General features: G+C 43.6%; 2 protein-coding genes across 5 annotated transcripts in view; one reads left to right on the forward strand and one right to left on the reverse strand.

Annotated features, from left to right (window-relative positions):
* The first annotated feature begins 556 nt into the window (after positions 1–556).
* Positions 557–12,012, forward strand: fan1 (FANCD2 and FANCI associated nuclease 1). 3 transcript variants are annotated; one of them, XM_072552753.1, is made up of 13 exons: positions 557–1,083; positions 2,667–2,807; positions 3,400–3,598; positions 4,498–4,731; positions 5,076–5,207; positions 6,332–6,440; positions 8,424–8,543; positions 8,883–9,047; positions 9,726–9,891; positions 9,970–10,073; positions 10,378–10,572; positions 10,868–10,996; positions 11,360–12,012. In XM_072552753.1, the coding sequence occupies exons 1-13, from the start codon at positions 564–566 to the stop codon at positions 11,495–11,497; spliced, it is 2,352 nt and encodes a 783-aa protein (XP_072408854.1). In that variant the 5' UTR covers positions 557–563; the 3' UTR covers positions 11,498–12,012. The 3 variants fall into 3 exon arrangements, with proteins under 3 accessions (XP_072408854.1, XP_072408855.1, XP_072408856.1); XM_072552754.1 differs by having other exon boundaries at positions 9,726–9,879; XM_072552755.1 differs by lacking the exons at positions 3,400–3,598; positions 4,498–4,731 and having other exon boundaries at positions 5,054–5,207.
* A 390-nt stretch (positions 12,013–12,402) lies between these two features.
* Positions 12,403–20,771, reverse strand: part of mtmr10 (myotubularin related protein 10) — a 35,838-nt gene continuing 27,469 nt past the window's right edge. The window contains exons 15-16 of one of the 2 annotated variants that reach the window (XM_072552758.1): positions 16,865–17,044; positions 12,403–16,285 (exon numbers count right to left, since the gene is read on the reverse strand). In XM_072552758.1, coding sequence (XP_072408859.1) covers positions 15,689–16,285; positions 16,865–17,044 — 777 coding nt within the window. In that variant the 3' untranslated portion in view covers positions 12,403–15,688. Of the gene's footprint in view, positions 16,289–16,864; positions 17,045–20,771 lie in introns of both variants that reach the window. The other variant, XM_072552757.1, reaches the window with a different exon arrangement.

Below are 20,771 nucleotides of genomic sequence, written 5' to 3' on the forward strand. Positions count from 1 at the left end.
GTGGTTAGCACTGCTGCCTCACAGCACCAGGCACCTAGATTCAATTCTGGCCTCAGGCAACTGTCTGTGTGGAGTTTGCACATTCTCCCTGCGTCTGTGTGGGTTTCCTCTGGGTGCTCCGGTTTTCTCCCACAGTCCAAAGATATGCAGGTCAAGTGAATTGGCCATGCTAAATTGCCCACAGTGTTAAGTGCATTAGTCAAGAGGGAAATGGGTCTGGGTGGGTTACTCTTCGAAAGGTCAGTGTGGACTTGTTGGGCTGAAGAGCCTGTTTCCACACGCGAGGGAATCTAATCTAACCTATAAACATCATGCGCAGCGAAAAAATACTTGATCTTGATTCAATGCGAATGTTTATTGGGCTGTTTCTGATTTGGTTTTAAGGCTGGGTAACCAGAGAAATGTCATTAGGCTCCTGCACCTTGACCATGGGCCAATTCTTGAAATCTGATTGGTTGGCGCAGCGAAGGGCGGGGACCAGGTTGTGATTGGTTGGTCTGTGGAGGGTGGGTCCACGCTGGGCTATGATTGGTCGCCCCGCTGGAGGTGGGACCTCTGCCGTCATGTTGTCTCCTGTCCCGAAGAGGCCGTGCTCCCGCCTTTCTCTCCGAGCTCGGGGCGGCCTCAACCGCCCGGCCCCGGCCCCGGCCCCGGCCCCGACAGCGTCAGCGCCAGAAACACGGACTGGTGCCTGCGGCGCTGACAGCAGAAGCGGCCGCCTTCCATGCAGACTCTCGAGGCGGCATCGGAGAGCGGCCCGTGCCCCCGCCCCCGGGGAGGGAGCGGCCCCTGACCCTGACCCTGCCCCCGGGGAGGGAGCGGCCCCTGACCCTGACCCTGCCCCCGGGGAGGGAGCGGCCCCTGACCCTGACCCTGACCCTGCCCCCGGGGAGGGAGCGGCCCGTGACCCTGACCCTGCCCCTGCCCCCGGGGAGGGAGCGGGTCCGGGGAAGGGCAGGCCTCCGGTCCCTTACTACCTGAGCAATTTCCTGCTGGTGATGGAAGCGGTTCTGGGGAGTGAAGATAAAGAGCTTTTCAATGAAGACGATAATTACTGGCTAGGAACATTCCAGAAACTCTCAGGTGAATACACAGAGCCACTGAGCTGGCAGTAAATTGTGGCCAAGCCCATTCGAGCAGCTTCCGCTGGTCTCAGGAGAGCAGAGCAATGACTGATCCAGACCAGGTGGAGTGGTCAGGTCTCCCAAGGCTCAATGTGGGGCTGTTGTATGAATAGAACTAGAGCCTGTCTCTGACTCAGGAGTCATTGTGGGGATGGTGGAACCTACTTTGCCTAGAATTCTTTGAGATTTGACAGGAAGCCCACTTGCTTTTTTTTTTGGAGAACAATCAACAACAACATCCCTTTGTACCACTCCAGAGCCAAAGGATCTTGGTTGTTGGAATCATAATTCAAATGTCTTGAGCAGGGAGGGGAAGATGTTCTTGGTGATGGGGTCTAGTTGGATTTGGCAGAATTGTTTAAGGATGAATGCATTGGATGCAGAGACTGTTGCAGTGGTAGGTGAGGATGAGGCAGACTGTCTTTACTGCGTTAGGCGGGGCTTAGAGCAATGGAACAGGGAATGTCGATGGTGCGATGGAGGGCTGTCTGGATGACAGATGGAGGTGAAGCGCATCACACGAAATAGGTAGACGTGGGATGCTGGTGAGTGGACTGTGTCTTCATCAGAGCAGATGCAGTAGGGGCGGAGGAATTGGGAGAATGGGGTGGAGTTCTTGTAGAATACTGGGGACGAGGTGTACTCCAGGCAGTTATGTGAGGATGTGAGTTTATAGGAAATGTCCATGTGGAGGCTGTCACCAGAGATGGAAATTGGAGGAACAACCCCTTCTACTTGGGCAGTCTACAGCCAGGAGGACTCAACATGCAGTTCTCCAATTTCAAATAACCTCCCTTCCCACCCCTTCCCCAACTCTTCCACAACTCCCTGCCACCAATTGGATTCATTCCTCCTATTGACCAAGCAGATTATACCCTCTACCTGTCTTCACCTATCCCCACTTCACCACCCTGCCACTGCCACCCCCTTTATCTGCAGTTCCTCCCACACCCACCCCTCAGTCCTGAAGAAGAATTATACCCAAAATGTCGACTTTTCCACCTCCTGATGCTGCCTGGCTTGCTGTGTTCTTCTAGCCTTCTGCCTGTCTCTCCTTATTTGGTTTGGCCTAAGTGGGGAGAAACATTTAAAAGGGATCTAAGGGGCAACCTTTTCACACAGGGTGGTGGATATATGAAATGAGCTGTCAGAGGAAGTGGTGGAGGCTGGTACAATTACAACATTTAAAAGGCATCTGGATGGGTATATGAATAGGAAGGGTTTCAAAGGGTATGGGCCAAATGTTGGCAAATGGGACTGGATTAATTTAGGATATCTGGTCGGCATGGACGAATTGCACTGAAGGGTCTGTTTCTGTGCTGTACACCTCTATGACTCTAAATGTGCCTCTCGACGCATGGCAATGTGGTTGTCCCTTAAGTTTGGGCAATTAATGCTGGCCTAGCCAGTGATGTCCTCCTACATGAAAACAAAAGTAAAAGTAACAAAAAAGTAAAAACTGGCAGCTGACATAAAAGAATGTCCTTAACTCATGTTACTGTTTACTTGCTCTACTTACTGAGTGCTTCATTTTATCCACAGCTACTGGCCAAAAGCTCTATGTGCGACTCTTTCAACGGAAGCTGAATTGGTTGAAAGTGACTAAACTGAATTATCCTGATATTGGTCTGGATCTGACCCCCACCATTGAGGAACTGAGCCTTGCAGGCTTATTACTGACAGGTATGGGCTCCCAAGGGGAGGGTAGATTTTAATCAGCAAATTGAAGATAGCTGTGTTACTGAATATAGAATCCTTTTCCATCTCCATGACTCCAGCATGCTGTGACCCTCACCCATTCATTTGGCCACCATCTTAGACTTTCTGGGACTTTCTACCCTGCACCTGACAAACTTTCTCAAAACTCAACCGTCGGTAAATTTCTTCCATTCACTCAGTGCCTGCAGCAAGAGTGTGGTGCTGGAAAAGCACAGCAGGTCAGGTAGCATCCGAGGAGCAGGAGAATTGGCATTTTGGGCATACACCCTTCATCAGGAAAGGGCCTGCTTCTTTATTTGATCTGTTACTAACCTTTGCCGCTCTCCAGTAAAATCTTAGGGCCTTTTGCTGTTCTTCAGACGCTGTGCCATATATATCTGAAACCAATGGTGTCACTGTAGAAAACATTCAATTTGGGTTAGGCTCAGGGTCCTGGGGGAGGCAGCAACTGTCCTCTATTTATATTGTTTATCCCCCATTCCCCAGGCATTCCTGGCCCATACTATCCTGGGTCCCAGTGTGTTATACACTGACAATGATCTTTTCACCTTCCCAGAGTCAGATTTATGCAATGTCTCAGAGGCCCTGAACCTGCTATCTGCTCCTGAACTCAAACTAATGGCGAGAAGCTTCCACCTGCGATCCCAGGGTCGGAGGGCAGAAATATTGGAGTCTCTGCTACATTTGGCCAAGCAACAATCAATCTTCAGCTGCAGTCAGAAGCCATCAAGTCCTGGCCTCACCATTCTCAACAGGTCTTTCAAAAGACACCATTTAACTTTGTACCAGCTGCATGTTAGAGCAGAGTGGAGCCCATGCCCCAGTGAGAGGGGAGGGGGCAAACAAAAGCAATAGGATGGGGGTGTCTCTGCTCCAGGGAGGGATAAAGCAATGGGGAAGTGAATCAGGTCCAGGAGGTTGAGGGATTTGGGTTGTAGAGGAGGGCAAAGGCAAAGTTTCTAATTGTGGGAGGATTTTTGGACTGGGACAGTGTGCAGACTCTTGACGGGTAGCAGTTGGGGAGGGGCTACGTGATAACTGATGGTAATGTCAATGCTGTGGGGCCCGTGTGCTTTCTTTGCTCTTTAAGGTCAGTACATTCAATGAAAAGTAGAATAAGCACTAAGGAACGAAAGTATGAGCTGATAAAAGTTGATGAAGAAAGCTGAGACAAGGTTAATGTGGAGCATAAACAGAGACCAGTTAGCTGAAATGACTTTGTACAGGACATTGGTGAGGCCACTTTTAGCATACTACATTCTGGTCTCTCTGCTCAAGGAAAGATGTTGTTAAACTTGAAAGGTTTCAGAAAAGATTTGCAAGAATGTTCCTGAGATTAGAGAGTTTGAGCTATAGGGAGAAGCTGAATAGGCTGAGGGTAGTGTGTATGGAATGAGCTGCCAGAGGAAATGGTGGAGGTGGGTACAATTACAATATTAAAAGGCATCTGGATGGGTCTATAAATAGGAAGGGTTTAAGGGATATGGGCCAAATGCTGGCAAATTGGACTAGATCAATTTAGGATATCTGGTTGGTGCGAACAAGTTGGATCGAAGGCTCTTTTTCCATACTGTAGAACTCTATGACTGTGTACTTAAAATTGAAATCCTGCCTAACTCAATGGCTTTTGTTTAACAACGATGTGTGTTGTCAGGGTGAAGAAGATGGTCGGAAATTGTGTGAAAGTTGCTGCTCCAGCCCGTGCTGTGTTCTCACGGCTATTACTACTTTTCAATCTGACGGACTGCACAGACGAAGAGGAAGCAGCCTGTGCTGGCCAAAATCAGCTGTCCACTGTGCTCATGGTCAACATGAATCATGTCACCTTCCCTAGTTACACTGTGCTGAGGGAGAAGAAAATATTCCAACACAGAGATGACCTGCTCAGGTGATGCCACATCTTGATCCACTCTAACTGCAGCATCCATACAGTTAATGGCAAACCCACCCAAGCTAGGAATTGCTTCTATGTCTAGCCAGATCAATTATAGGTGGAATAGGTAGAGGGATTGGACATGTAGTTGAGTGGATGGGTGTTAGGGTGTGCAAAGCTCCCCATGGCAGTTGCACAGCATTATGCTGATTGTGATTTTGATTTCCAATGTAGAATTACTACTCTGTATTCTATTCAAACACTTTTCTGACTGGCACAGTCAGTGTGCTCCATCATAGACTTCATGTCCAAAGGTGTATCATCTGCTCCCTAATAGGTGTGTTGACTGTCTCTGATAGATATAATGAAGCCGTGCATTCTTTGGCCGACGTAATCACCGCGATGACCAGTGGGTTTTGGAGTGATGCTCTCCAGATTTGTAAAACCGCCAAGGAGAAATGGAGCCAGCTGGAGAACAACAGTGACATCAGGTAATGAGCAGGAGTGCACAGTGTGGGGACTATCTCCTGGCCAGCAGTTTCATGGGAACAACGCATTCTTTCTTGTTAGTACTGCACCCCCAAATCTCTAATTCAGCAAATATCCCTAGAGTATTTCACAAGGACAATAGAGAGAGCATGATGTAAGAAACAGAAGAAGTGAAGAGAAAGTATGACATAAGAATTACCAAATGTTAAGTGAAAACAGCAATCCAGGGAAAGGCTGGAGTTTGAAGTGTGAGGGTATATGTTTCGGGAGACAGTTGCCAAGCTAGAGTTGGGTTGAGGTCATTGTTAGTACAGATTTTGAATTCAGTATGGAGTTTAGATGGCTGAATGTAGTGCAAAATCATTAGCAAGCAGTACAAGTTTGGATAACTCTCATCACACAGTTCTAGGACAGGCATAGCATAGGGTTAGATACAGAATAAAACTTATTCTAGTCTTTTAAACTAAAAGTAAAGCTATCTCTACATTGACCTCATCAATCACTTCCAGAACAGGGATAGCATAGGCTTACACATAAAGTACTCTCATTTAAAGTAAAAATGCCTTTACTCTTTTAAACTGAAAGTAAATTTTCCTCTACATTGACTCCATGAAACACTCCCAGGCAGGGACAACATGGGGTTAGATGTAGAGTAATGCTCCTTCTACTCCTTTTAACTGAAATTAAAGCAGTCAGCAATGTCACCATAAAATACTCCAGGACAGGGACAGCATAAAGCTCGGTACAGAGTTAAGATCCATCTAATCTTTTAAAAAAGAAAGTAAAGCTCTCTGTCCTTTACACTGCCCCATCAAACACTCCCAGGACCACGACAGTACATATTAGGTACAAAGTACAGCTCACTCTACACTGTCATGTTAATATTCATACTTCCTGCCCCAGTATATATTTTTATTCTCCCTACTGTACCTGTCTGTGAATCTGGATCCTACGGTGAATGAGTCGACTGACCAAAGTCTGCAATAGCAAACTGCGATGTTTGAAACCCGAACCACAAAGAAAAATCCAGAACCTTGGTGTTTTGTCAAACTGAATGTTCAGGTGTTTACTTGGTAAGTGTTTCTTTTTCATCTTACAGTAAGTGACAAATGTTCCTTAATTTTAGGTTTCACCAGCAGCTCCCAGTGTATCTGCGACGTTTCACCGCAGGCTGGGTCTACACACGGATCAAAACCTATGGGGTTGAAATTTTACAACGACTGCACATGTATGAGGTAAAGAAATGTAGAAGTTTGATAAGACCATAGTAATTCAACGCCAAGAACAGCAATCTAGCTGTTCCCCAACCCAAGCTGTTCCAGTATTGTTACAACACTGGCATGTACCCAACAATGTTGGAAAGTTGCCCAAGCATATACTGTACATAAAAAGCAGGACAAATCCAACCCAGCTAATTACTGCCCAATCAGTCTACTCTGGATCATCAGGAGGATGATGGAAAATGTCATCAAGAGTGCTATCAAGTAGCACCTGTTCAGCATGACACCAAAATTGGCGGGGTAGTGGACAGCCAAGAAGGTTACCTCAGTGTACAACGGGATTTGAGCAGATGGGCCGAGGAGTGGCAGATGGAGTTTAATTTAGATAAATCTGAGGTGCTACATTTTGGTAGGGCAGGACTTATACAGTTATAGGTAAGAGCCTGGGGAGTGGTAATGAACAAAGAGACCTTGGAGTACAGCTTCATAGTTTCTTGAAAGTAGGGTCGAAAGTTGACAAGATAGTACATTTGCCTTTGGTCAGTGCATTGAGTATAGGAGTTTAAGGTCATGTTGCAGCTGTACAGGACATTGGTTAGCTCACTTTTGGACACGTCAAATTCTGGCCTCCCTGCTATAGGAAACTTGAAAGGGTTCAGAAAAGATGTACAAGCATGTGGCTGAGATTGAAGGGTTTGAGTTATAGGGAGAGGGTGAATAGGTTGGAGCTATTTTCCCCAGAGCATTGGAGGCTGAGAGGTGACCTTACAGAAGTTTATAAAATCATGAGGGGCATAGATAGAGTGAATAGCCAAGGTCTTTTCCACAGGGTAGCGGAATCCCAAAGTAGAGGAAATGGGTTTAAGTTGTGTGGGGAAAGATTTAAAAGGAACCTAAGCAACTTTTTCATGCATAGGGTGGTGCATGTATGGAATGAGCTGCCAGAGGAAATGGTGAAGGCTAATACAATTAGAATATTTAGAAGCATCAGGATGGATATATGAATAGGAAAGGTTTCGATGGAAATGGGCCAAATGCTGGCAAATGGGATTAGCTTAATCTGTAGGGATTCTAAGATTAGGATATCTGGTCGGCATGGACAAGTTGGACTGAAGGGTCTGTTTCCATGCTGTACATCTCTGATTCTATAAGCTGCTCCGTGACACCAGTTTGGGTTCCACCTGGGCCACTCAGCTCCCAACCTCATTACAGCCTTTGTTCAAATATGGACAAATGAGCTGAGTTCTAGAGGTGAGAGTGCGAGCCCTTCATGTCAAGGCTGCATTCCATCATCCACAACACACACATCAGGAATATGATGGAATACTTCATAGCACGTGAGGAGTGCAGCTCTAACAACATTCAAGAACCTTGACACCATCCAGGACAAAGCAGCTTGCTTGATTGGCACTACATCCACAAACATTCACTCCCTCCACCACTGACGCTCAGTAGCAGCAGTGTGTACTATCTACAAGATGCACTGCAGAAATTCACAAAAGATTCTTAGACAGATTCCAAACCTATAATCACTTTCATCTAGAAGGACAAAGCAGTACATACATAGGAGTGGACTCAATGGGCCAAATGGCCTTACTTCCACTCCTATGTCTTATGGTCTTATAGGAATACCACCACCTACAAGTTCCTCTCCAAGCCAGTCACCACCCTGACTTGGAAATATGTCACTGTCCCTTCACGGTCGCTGGGTCAGAATCTTGGATTTCTCTCCCCAGTGGCATTATGGGTCAACTCACAGTAGGTGGATTGCAGCAGTTCAAAAGGGCAACCAGGGGTGGACAATAAATGCTGGCTGGCCAGCAATGCCCACATCCCACAAATAATTTTTTATTTTAAAAATTAACTGCAAGGCCTAGGGATCTTGTGTGGGCCTTCAGAATTGGAAACAGTGGCATTGTTTGGTTTAGTTTAACTTAATTAATCTAATGTAGTGATTGAAGTTGCTGATACCATTATGTTTTTGAATCCTGTTCTCAGGAAGCAGTGGAGGAACTGCAAAATCTTTTGGAACAAAGCATCTATTGTCCAAGCAGCCGTGGCTACTGGTGGAATCGACTGAGTCTGAATCTCCATCAGCATCTGAAGCAGACTGATCAAGTAATTGAGATTGCTTTAAAGTTATGATGTTTGATATCTTTGCCAACTACTTGTATACATGAGCATGTTGCTATGACAGGACAAACCCTAGTTCTAATTGCTGTATGACAAGATATCCATCTATCTTTCACACAGTGACGGGAATTGAACCCAATGCTCCAATTCTGGTGTGCTTTACTACATAATAAACAAGTTTTGATAACTAACTAGGGTTGGTAACCTGGTTGAGAAATGTTGAAGTTTTAAATAGGCAGTGAAAGTTGATTTGTACTCAGCTGACTAATGATCTCCTCAGATTATTCTGTTACAATGGTTTCTTCATATGATTTTGGCTTCCAGGCAATCCACTGTTTGCGGAAAGGGTTGGATGATGTCTGGGTTCACATGGGCCACCGGCTGGCTTTATATCAGCGGGCAGTACGGATTCGTGACTCCCCAAGCTGCAAGAAATGGTGTCACCTTCTTCAGAATCTGCCAGTAGTGAGAGTACAGGATGTGCCACATGTGAGTGTCTCTAAGGAAGTCACAGCCCCAAGTTATTGACCCACTTTCTTTGTCTTCGTCTGACATAAATAGTTTGTTGAAATCATTTTATTGATTTGTGTTATTTCCATGAAGTTGTGAGCAAAGGCCTGACTAGGTATTGGTGCAAAACTGATACAAAATCTGACCCTCCATTGTAAGATGCAATAACGACTGCTGCTTCATTTCACAAGGAAACCAGATCTCCTTCCTCCCCCAAACCTGGTAGAGGATTGGTCCCAGTTTGCTGACCTCCACTCCTGAAATCACTGACACTAGCTTGATACCTGACCACAAATGCCAGTTACTTGGCCACCTGCCCCACGTAATTGTTTACAAGAATCTTCCTCACCAGAACTTACAGTGGAACTATATGGTCGTAGACCATAAGACATTGGAGCAGAATTAGACCATTTGGCCCAGCAGGTCTGCTCCACCATTCGATCATACCTGATATGTTTCTCAACCCTATTCTCCTGCCTTCTCCCATGGCTGATTGTTTGCCTTTGAGATGAGGCTTAATTGTAATTGGTCTTCCCATGCATCCCTCACAATTCCAGTGTTTTCTTCATTCAAGAGACTCTTGCATTATCCTGTAAATGATTTCAGGCAAATCAAGGATTGGAAGTGGATCCCACTTGATTGTAATTTTCTTTCTAGGTGACGATAAAGGGCAGGTTATGCCCAGGGATGGGCAATGCTTTATTCCTAATGGAGAACATCAGTGAAGGACCAAGTTTGGGCCAAGGGGAGCCTTGCAGTACCGTTATCTGTTCAGTGGAGGAGGTTTCTCTGGCCTACTATCGGCAGCAAGGTTTTGATCAGGGTAATCACTGCACTTAACCTGCTCGAGTTTCTGACAGTAAAGGCTGTGTGATGATCTATCACTTTCTTTCTCTTACAGGAATACATGGTGAAGGAACCACATTCTTAACACTCTTTGGACTTCTCTTCTGGGACATTATCTTTCAGTCTGGAATCCCAGATGTTTTCCGAAATCCCTATCAGGTATCTGCAAAGTGTCACTGTATAATGATGTTCTTCCTCACATCCACCGTGTATCTCATGCCCAAAACTTAATTTAGTGTCATCTGGATCTTGTATAGTCAGCCATTAGGAACCTGTGTGTCTGGCTCATTTAATCCTATCATAATCTTGACACCTTCATCAAACTTTCCCTCCATTACATTGATTTCTTTCATGATTGTCATTGCAACATTTGACCAGCAGAATGGTAAAAAGCAAATTGAATAATGAGTTTCCCACCTGGAAATTGCTGTGTACAGAAATATTAATGTGTCTTTGTGTTTAGGCATGTCCTTTGGATCTCTACACTGATGGTTTTTATCAGCAACGGAGGGAATGCATTGAGTCACGGGTAAACTTTCTGAAAAATGCATCCAAAGAGACCCTCTGCACATTCATCGCTGATGTATGGAATGGTCACAGAGACATAAATGCCACATTAGTTAACTGGGAAATCTTCAGCTCGCTTCAGCAGACTCAGGTATACAGTATCTGTATTTACAATGGAAGGATTATGGTTTCTTCACCTATTACAGAGGAACCTGGATTATCTGAAAGAAGTGGGCAGGCACTATTTTGTTCTGATAATTGGTTATTCAGTTAATAGTTTTCCGATAAGTCTGCTCCCTGTTCAGGAGACTAGGCAGCAGCACATCTTGCACAAGCCCCCACCCCGAAGATCCTCTTCGGATAATGGAGGTTCCTCTGTATTCTGTTCCAATTTCAGTGAAAGGACAACTATTGACTGTCTTTTGACATGTGTATGGGTTTTTCAGAGCCTGGTGAGCTGTCTGGGTGGTCCATTCCTAAGTGGTATTTGTAGGATTCTAGCCAAAGATTTGAGGAATGGCGGTGCGGGTCTCCCTGATCTTGTCGTATGGAACAGCCACAGCTGCCAGTACAAGGTGAGTAGAAGTGAGACTTTGGATTAGTGGTGCTGGAAGAGCACAGCAGTTCAGGCAGCATCCAAGTAGCTTCAAAATCAACGTTTCGGGCAAAAGCCCTTCATCAGGAATAAAAGGGCTTTTGCCCAAAACGTTGATTTCGAAGCTACTTGGATGCTGCCTGAACTGCTGTGCTCTTCCAGCACCACTAATCCAGAATCTGGTTTCCGGTATCTGCAGTCATTGTTTTTACCCAGAAATGAGACTTTGTCTATGCGAATGCATCCTACATCTTTGCACATTACAAAACCTGAATATACACTGTTTCTCTTCCCTGAAGTGACTGCCTTGCTTTAAAAGCTATCAATTTTCTCTGGTTTCCAGCTTGCAGAAGTGAAAGGTCCAAGTGACCAACTCTCTCACAAACAGATGGTGTGGCTGGACCAGCTGCAACAACTTGAGGCCGACGTCGAAGTTTGCCATGTCACTGCAGTCGGTGCACGGAGCCACCAGCTCAGTTAATGCCAATTGCATAACCCAACTTCTCACTCAAGCTACAGTCCAGGAGGACAACCAATGCTACATCACTCCCTGCAGTGATACACCCAGCTGGAAATAGCTATATGGATAGGACACTCGAAGACAGCTAGTTTCAGTCACTCACTAGTGTTGCTGCTGTCTATGATACTCTAAAATAGCCCAACTCTTCACCGATTTGTACTCCTGTTGCCAAACTGCTCAGAAAGAACATGCACTTTAATATTGATATTACAAAGTGAGACAGCAGGAAGTAGACTGTTTCCTTCTTTACAGAAGCTTTTTTTATTTCTAGTTTCCATCATTTGCACTGTTAGCTTGTATACAAGTTTTAATAATTGTACAAGCAGCTCTGGAAATGTATTTTCAAAATACATTAAATATTTCTTACTGTGCTCTAGTATTGACTAGCTTCTGTGGTACGTGGCCTGTGTGTTGACTGAGGAAAGTTTCAGTACTATGTAAAGTTGAGTAAACTTAACACTGACAAAAACAGAAAAGGAGCAACTCTAATTTATTATTTCCAAGTTTGTTAAAACTATGTTGGAATATGTAACGAGCTTCAGGATGATTTAGTGCAGTAAGCTATGAAGATGGCTAATAGAATATTGCAAGAGGAGTGGAGAGTGAAGTCTTGCTTAATTGTATAAAAGCTCAGGTAGACCACAACTAGGAATATAGTTTGGCAGTCTTCTCAGAAAACATATTATTGCCATAATGATGAGAATACAGGCACTGTTTGCCTGAGTTTCAAAGAATGAGGGGCAGTGGAGTGTTTAATCAGCCAAGATCATACTGAATGGTGGAGCATTTTGTATTCTTCCTTTCAAATGTTCTCTTGTTAAAACATGCAAATTGGTCTCTATAAAATGAGACTGTAGCCCAGCAAGTTAAGGAACATTTACACCAAAGTTTTTATTAGAGGCACACAGGATGAACACATACAGGTTTGGAAATACATAATGCACACAGTGCACAGCAGCTGAAACCCAGCCCTCCCCTTCCAGCACCTGCTGATAGCAACACCTGCTAAACCTGGAATTAAATTTTTTAAAAACAGGTGCTGAATAAATAGAACACAGGAATAACCAAGCAAAGAAAAGCAATACATCCCATCAAGAATGGGTTGGAAAATGCAAAAAAGAAAAAACATCCTCTATTGAATACTATTACTAAAAAGGATTTGAATCAGTCATTCTACTTCCTAAGGATCTGTGTAGTTTCTGGTTCCATTGTTTTTAGCATTAAGGGTTTGACCTAAAACAAAGCATTAGTGAATAATTCCCTTGTTTAAAAGGCTCAGGATCCTGGAGTTTAAAACACTAATTCAAAATAAGAGTTTTGTAAAGAACAAATTAAACTGTTGCAGAAGCTTAACTGTTAACATTCCCTATTTGGAAGTTTGTGGCCATTTTGCATCACTTGCCTGTGACAAAATGCTCAAACTGGACATGTTATTAACAAAGGACTGTATTGGAAACAAGGATACAATCATATATCACAGCCCTGCAGTTTAAAACAAGACTGGGAAATGTGCGTAGCTAGATCATATCAACCAGGAAAAAGACTAACCAGAGAACACAACTCAGCACTCGGTTTAAACCCCAAACAGACTAGAAAGATAAATCATTGTGATTAAAAAATAAAATTATTTTTCTAAAATATGAAGGCAAACTTAAACAAGCTCAGCCATTCAGGTTTGTCATCAAACCTGCACATCCATTAATGCCCAGCAAGTGCCTTTCTCACTTATCTACTGGATATCAGGAAAGATGGGGAACATCTTTATCTGCCAATTTCTTATAGGTGCTGAAGTTTTCCAGCATTAGGTTCTTTATTTACTTCTGGGAATGAAATTCTTGAGAAGTCTAAGAACATGATGTCATGAGTTACTGAGCCACTGTTGTTAAGAGTTCAGAAATCATAATGAAGAATTACAAGAGCCATCAGACTGTGATATAATATTTTTCTAATAATGCACCTGCTTGCTCAAAAATTTAAAAAGGTGGTAGGTGTAAAACAGACTCATCAGTAGAGAAAAAGTGCAAACTGGAAATACATAGCAAGTAACCAAGCAGATAGACAGTTAATGTGTGGACAGCCCCTTCAGACAAAAGTTGAAACTGACCCAATGCATTAACTTGCACTGAACTTTCATAAAGTGACAGACCTGCCAGATAAATCTTACATTTTCATCTCCTTTAACGTTCTCTTAATAATTCTCTCTCTAGATTATAAAACTCAAACAAAGAACTGCTACCCAAGATGGCTGGTGCCACCTCCTCCGCCTCCCCCTCAAAAAGAACTTGTGCAATTTAAGCTATACGGTAATCAATGGGAATCTGCAAAATCCAGGGTTCATTCCAAACTGGAGACATGCAGAAGTGACAGCTCATTAAGAAAAGATGAGCTTTCAGATCCTTCCTCTCAGTCTTATCAGCTCAGATTCTACAGCTTTCCCATTCAGCATTGTGTAGATGACACATCTTTATATGAATAATGACAATTGGAAAGTTTCAAGTTAGCTTTACTGAGGGTAACTGCAAATGCAGGTGCTATTAGACTCGAATTTCCTTTTGCCTTTTGTATAAAAATTGGCCAGCCATCTTGAATCTTCAGTGGAAATTAAAAACAAAAACTGAAGTCATTGCAGATCAAACTGTTGATAGTTCTGCAAAAATGTTACAAAGTTATGGTGATCTCACTTTCATAAGCACATGTTTTTAAAAGAATAGTCACCAACTTCCTGTGAGTTCAGAATTTCAGCCTACTCCAAATTGATATATGAACAGTTTGTGTCAGCTATGGTCAGTTGCAATGGCTTATGTCAGGATACCCACACAGTGGCCCATTAGAAAATATAGCTGCTTTATGTGATTACAACAAAATTAGATATAAATTAATCACAGTTCAGATTACAACATCCGGCACTTGCAGGAGAGGAATTTTACCGAAAGACTACAGAGTATATTACTGACAGGTTACAGTTCCCACCATCAGGCAGTTCTAAGCCCTCAGTTGTATTGTGATAGGCATTAGCACCAGCAAATGCTTTATATGCGTGGCAGCTAACAATTGGAAAATGCTGCCAAAAATCGAATTATAAAGAAAGAAATGATCTTAGAGCCAAGATCTACTTATGTCCTGCAGTTTGTTCAGACATGACAGTGAGAATCAGCACCTGCAGGAACTGCATCCCAGCGAGAGACAGCCCCTTCAGAAGCAGAGAATGAAATCCAAGCAAAGGTAGATTTCGATGATTCATTTGGCAGAGAATCTGATAGCAGCAGCGTTACAACACTGAACATAAGTCGACAGGATGGCAGGAATTAAAATATGCCAAATTAACTAGGTTCAATGCTAAATGATCTACATTCCCTGGACTAAGCCTTAGTTATACTAATTTGAAAAGGCCTATGTGATGTTTCTTGAAGTAGTAACTGGGCAGCAGGGAGATGCTCAGTGTCACAGAGCAAATTCAATAATTCTGGTGTGAAGGATCCTCTCCACTGAGCACATCACAGAAAAAAATAAACTTTATATTCCTTGGACAAATGGAACTTATTTCTCCATCATATGGTCATGGTCAACCCCAAGATCTCAACAGTCACCACGTTGCCAGCTGGATTCAAAGCTGGTCAGAAATTATCTATTTTTTAAAATGTACAAAAAATAATTTATTCTGGAAAAGCTTTTTAAAAAATTATTGGAATTTTTATAAACTCTTAGGCACACTTGGCCATTAAGGTGAAAGTGCTGAGGAACACTTAAGGCACCCAGTGAGATTACAATTAGTGCAATGTTTCTGCTGTCACATTGTCAATACGTCAGGGTCATACTGCTGGCAGAGTTTCAGCTCATCAGACTGGTCCCAGAGAAAAAACACCAGTGTCTAATCCACTTTGAACACAAAGTAGGCAATGAGTGGCAGCTTATGGTTGCTATTGCTTTGAGAAAACACCAAAGGTTTCTTCAATATAAAGTATGTTTTAAAAAGCCTCTTGGAGCTGTAGTGTGTTTACGTCGAGTGCTTACCCTCTTAAAAATATCTGTGCAAATTTCTACTATTTTGCATATTCAATACTCAGTGTCAGACAGCAGCGTTCAGTTTGATTCGGTTTAGCTTTTAGCCTTTGATGGGATGCTGATGCCTCACTGTTCCCAATCCAGGGACCTTCACTCATCATTGGCCAGCGTTTCTGTAGAAGGCCAAGTTTTGGCACCAGTGAGTAGGAATTTGCTTAGGGGAGTTCCCAGAATACTTCGTCGACAGAGATTCCCAACAGGGGAGAAGGGAAAAGAAGAAGAAAAACAGTCAAGCGTCCCAGGTACTTCACTGAAATCTTTGGCCTGGAAATACATTCTATGACTGTAGGAGTCGGGAAAGCTGGTTAGGCAGGGGTCACACCAATACTGCCGAACACGCTGCTGCAGAGTTTCAATGTCATCTGCCAATATCGAGATCTTATGAAAGGCAGAGATGAATCCTCCGTTGGTGATCTGTGCCTCAGGGATCCAGCGTAAATAACACTGCTTCCAGAGCTGGGTATGTGCACTGCTGAGATGCGGCAGAATGATTCCATGCAAGTCCAAGGGCTTTGAGTACCAGTCCCTGAAGTAACGCTCCATATTGCGATCGTGGCTCTCATTAAGCTGCATTAAATCAGGGCTCGGTCGTTGTAATGAGTTCCGGCGCGGGAAGAAGTCATGCTGGTCACTAAGCTTTCCGTTCTTCATCGTGTATACTGAATAGATGGAGGAGGAGGAGGAATTCTTCTGGCAAGAAAGAAGTAATAAAATGAACAAACTGCTTCTGCAATTCTCATTTTTCACAGCACAGTGCAAGGTCCTCATAATCAGCCCCAGTCTAATCTCTTCCTACGTTACAATACTTCCAGAGTAGTGCCTTCTGCAACTTTCATCTCTCGAGATTCTACTACATAGTTCCTTTCCTCATAGCCTTAAAATCAAGGCATATTATGGTCTTTTCTTCTTCATACAATTTACAAGCATTAATACCCAAGCAAGGCCCCACTTTGACTGCAACTTGCATGTATTCCAGCGCTGGCCTTGTCCTACAGTATGGCCCTATGATTTTACTCTTAGCACAGATCAACTATAAGCATTACTGAGGAAGGAACTGGAGTTCTTGGGATTCTCAAGCTAACCTGATAACATTTATACTAGTAGCTGGGTTGGACCATCTCATGTTACCAACATTGAAGAGATCCCTCCTCCTCTGGTTATCAGACAGAGGGCAGAATGGAGCTAAGAGCTAATTGTACACGAGTCTCAAGATAACATTTAAAAACAAATAGTCAAGCTACAATAGCTAATCTCAGGCTCACGCACCTTTGCTCTTTTGAAAGATTTGATTGTCCCATTCTGCACACAGGTCACACTTTTGCCAATGTATAGAGGATTATTGAACAGCGTTAGATCTTTAGCTGTGAACTGAAGAAACCAGTCCCAGACAGGGGGTAGTTCAACACTTTTCCCTTCACAGTGCAGGTTCCCATTAGTGGCAAAATCCTGCAGTTAGTCAGAGAAGGAAATTAAATTAAAATTAAATCACCAGTATAACATTACAGACATGGTCATTTGGTGTATATTGTTTAGAGATTATATAAACTTGAGAAGAGAATTGTTCCACAACAGTCAGCGATTTGGAGAACAGGGCAAACTACTCCATTAATCAGGAACTCAAGGAGAAGAGAACTGTACCTCAACAGTCACCAATTTGATGAGAAAGCAAACTGTATGCCACCAGTCAGCAGAGGAGAGGGCAAGCTCTATCTCAACAATCAGCAATTTGATAGGGAACTTTTCCCCAAGTCAGAACCTTGAGAAGGCAAACTTGAGAAGAGCACAAACTGTACTCCAACAGTCAGCATCTTGAGGAGAGCAAACAGCTCTCCAAAAGTCAGTAACTTAGAGTCATAGAGTCCTAAAGCACAGAGACAGGCCCTTTGGCGCAAACTGGTCCATCCTGACCAAAATGTCCATCCATGCTAATCCCATTTCCCTGCACTTGGCCCATATCTCAGTCTCCTGAGTCCTGGCAACATCCTTACAAATTTCTTCCACACTCTTTAATAACATCGTCCCTACAGCAAGGTGACCAAAACTGAACACAATACTCTAAGTGCAGCCTCATCAACATCCTGTACAACTCTGCAACATAACTTCCCAACTTCTACACTTAATGCCCTAAATGATGAAGGCCCGTGTGCCAAAAGCCTTCTTCACTGCCCTGTCTACCTGTGACTCCATTTTCAGACTACCGTGCACTTGAACTCCAAGGTCCCTCTGTTAAGACCATGAGACATAGGAGTGGAAGTAAGGCCATTCGGCCCTTCGAGTCCACTCTTGCCATTCAATCATGGCTGATGGGCATTTCAATACCACTTACCCGCACTCTTCCTGTATCTCTTAATTCCTTGCGAGATTAAGAATTTATTAATCTCTATCTTGGAGACATTTAACATCCCGGCCTCCACTACACTCTGTGGTGAATTCCACAGGCCCACCATTTTCTGGCTGAAGAAATGTCTCCTCACTTCATTCTAAATTGACCCCCTCTAATTCTAAGGCTGTGCCCACGAGTCTTACTATCCCTGCCTGACGGAAACAATTTCCCAGCACCCACCTTTTCTAAGCCTTGTGTTATCTTGTAAGTTTCTATTAGATCTCCCCTCAACCTTCTGAACTCCAATAAATACAATCCCAAGATCCTCAGCCGCTCATCGTATGTTAGGCCTACCATTCCAGGGATCATCCGCGTGAATCTCTGCTGGACACGCACCAGTGCCAGTATGTCCTTCCTGAAGTGTGGGGCCAAAACTGGACACAGTATTCTAAAAGCGGCCTAACCAGAGCTTTATAAAGTTGTAGTACCATCTCACTGCTTTCACATTCCAACCCTCTTGAAACATTACATTTGTTTTCTTAACCACGGACTCAACCTGTAAGTCAACCTTTAGAGAATTCAGTACTAGCACTCCCAGATCCCTTTGTACTTTGGCTTTTTGAATTTTCTCAGTTTATAAAATAGTCTTTGCCTGTGTTCTTTTTTCCAAAGTGCAAGACCTCACATTTGCTCACATTGAATTTCATCAGCCATTTCTTGGACTGTCTAAATCTTTCGCAGCCTCCCCACCTCCTCAGAGCTACATGCCTGTCCATCTAACTTTGTATCATCGGCGAACTTCGCCAGAATGCCGCCAGTCTCTTTATCCATATATAAAGCAAACAGCTGGTGCACCAACACTGAATGCTGCAGGACACCCACTTGTCACTAGCTGCCATTCCGAAAAAGAACCTTTTATCCCAACTCTCTGCCTTCTGTCAGAGGGCCAATCCTCAATCCATGCCAATAGCTCACCTCGAACACCATGAGCCCTCGCCTTACTCAGCAGGGCTCCCATGAGACACCTTATCAAAGGCCTTTTGGAAGTCTAGATAGATAACATTCACTGGGTTTCTCTGGTCTAACCTATTTGTTACCTCTTCAAAGAATTCTAACAGGTCTGCTAGGCATGACCTCCCCTTATTAAATCTTTATTGTCCTAATTCGACTCTGCACTTCCAAGAATTTAGAAATCTCACCCTTAACAATTGATTCTAGAATTTTATCAACAACTGAGGTTAAGCTAATCGGCTTATAATTTTCCATCTTTGGTCTTGACCCTTTCTTGAACAAGGGGCTTACAACAGCGATTTTCCAATCATCCGGGACTTTCCCTGACACCAGTGGTTTTTGACAGATTACAACCAACGCCTTCGCTATTTCTTCAGCCACCTCCCTTAACTCTAGGATGTAGCCCATCCGGGCCAGGAGGTTTATCCGTTTTTAGACCTTTTAGCTTTTCTAGCACTTTCTTTTGTAATGGCCACCATACTCAACTCTGCCCCTTGACTCTCCTTAATTGTTGGGATATTACTCACATCTTCCACTGTGAAGACTGACACAAAGTATTTATTAAGTTAGAACATAGAACAGTACAGCACAGAACAGGCCCTTCAGCCCACGATGTTGTGCTGACCATTAATCCTGATGTTCTTCAGCTATTTCCTTATCTCCCATCACTAGCCTTCCTGCATCAATTTGGAGCGGCCCAATCTATACTTTTGCCTCTCGTTTGTTTTTTATAAATTGAAAGAAACTTTTACTATCATACTGGCTAGCTTACCTTCGTAATAAATCCTCTCCTTCCTTAGTTCTCTCTTTGTTATCCTCTGTTCGTTTTTGGGGTCTTCCCAATCTTCTGAGTTCCCGGTGCTCTTGGCCACTTTATAGGCTGTCTCTTTTCCTGTGATACATTTCCTGAGTTCCTTCGTCAGCCATGGTTGTCTAAACACGCTTCTCCCCACCCCTCCCCCAAACCCCGGGTAATCTTTCTTTTCTTTGGGATGTACCTCTGTACTTCAATTACACCCAGAAACTCCTGCCATTGTTGCTCTACTGCCTTCCCCACTAGGCTCTGCTTCCAGTCAGTTTTCGTCAGTTCCTCTCTCATTACCTTTATTTTACTGCAACACCATTAAGCCCAATGTTGCCTTCTCTCTTTCGAATTGCAGACTGAACTCTACCATATTATGATTGCTGCCTCCTAAGTGTCCCCTGACTTTAAGATCTTTTATAAAGTCTGGCTCGTTACATAACACTTAGTCCAGAATAGCCTGCTCCCTTGTGGGCTCCATCATAAGCTGTTCCAAAAAGTCATCCTGTAAGCATTCCATGAACTCCTTTCTTTGGATCCACCAGCAACATTATTCACCCAGTCCATTTGCATATTGAAGTGCCCCATGATCACCGTGACCTGATCTTTCTAACATGCCCTATTTTCTGGTACATCTTGCACCCCTGGCCCTGACCACTGTTAGGAGGTCTGTACATAACCCCCATTATGGTTTCTTGCCTTTGTGGTTCCTCAACTCCACCCACACAGACTCCACATCATCTGACCCTTTATCATTTAATGCCAAAGATTTAATTTCATTCTTAACTAACAGGGCAACCCCACCCCCTTTGTCCACCTCCCTGTCTTTTCGATAAGTTGCAAATCCTTGGATGTTGCAGTCCTGAACCCCCTGCAACCACATCTCTGTGATACCTACCACATCATAATCATTTATGATGATTTGTGCTGTTAATTCATCTGCTTTGTTTCGAATGCTTCGAGCATTTACCTTAGTGCTAGTTTGCTTATCCTCGTGATTTCCATCACCTCTACCTAAGTTATCCTTCCTTTTTGCT

Source organism: Chiloscyllium punctatum, chromosome 33, assembly GCF_047496795.1.
Source record: "Chiloscyllium punctatum isolate Juve2018m chromosome 33, sChiPun1.3, whole genome shotgun sequence".
In the NCBI taxonomy this organism is placed as follows: domain Eukaryota; kingdom Metazoa; phylum Chordata; class Chondrichthyes; order Orectolobiformes; family Hemiscylliidae; genus Chiloscyllium; species Chiloscyllium punctatum.

Coding starts and splice junctions, on each gene's coding strand:
- fan1 (XM_072552753.1), top strand. CDS start 564: ATGTTGTCTCCTGTCCCGAAGAGGCCGTGCTCCCGCCTTTCTCTCCGA. Junction 2,808..3,399: donor TGCAGGCTTATTACTGACAG/GTATGGGCTCCC, acceptor TCACCTTCCCAG/AGTCAGATTTATGCAATGTC. Junction 9,048..9,725: donor GAGTACAGGATGTGCCACAT/GTGAGTGTCTCT, acceptor TTTTCTTTCTAG/GTGACGATAAAGGGCAGGTT.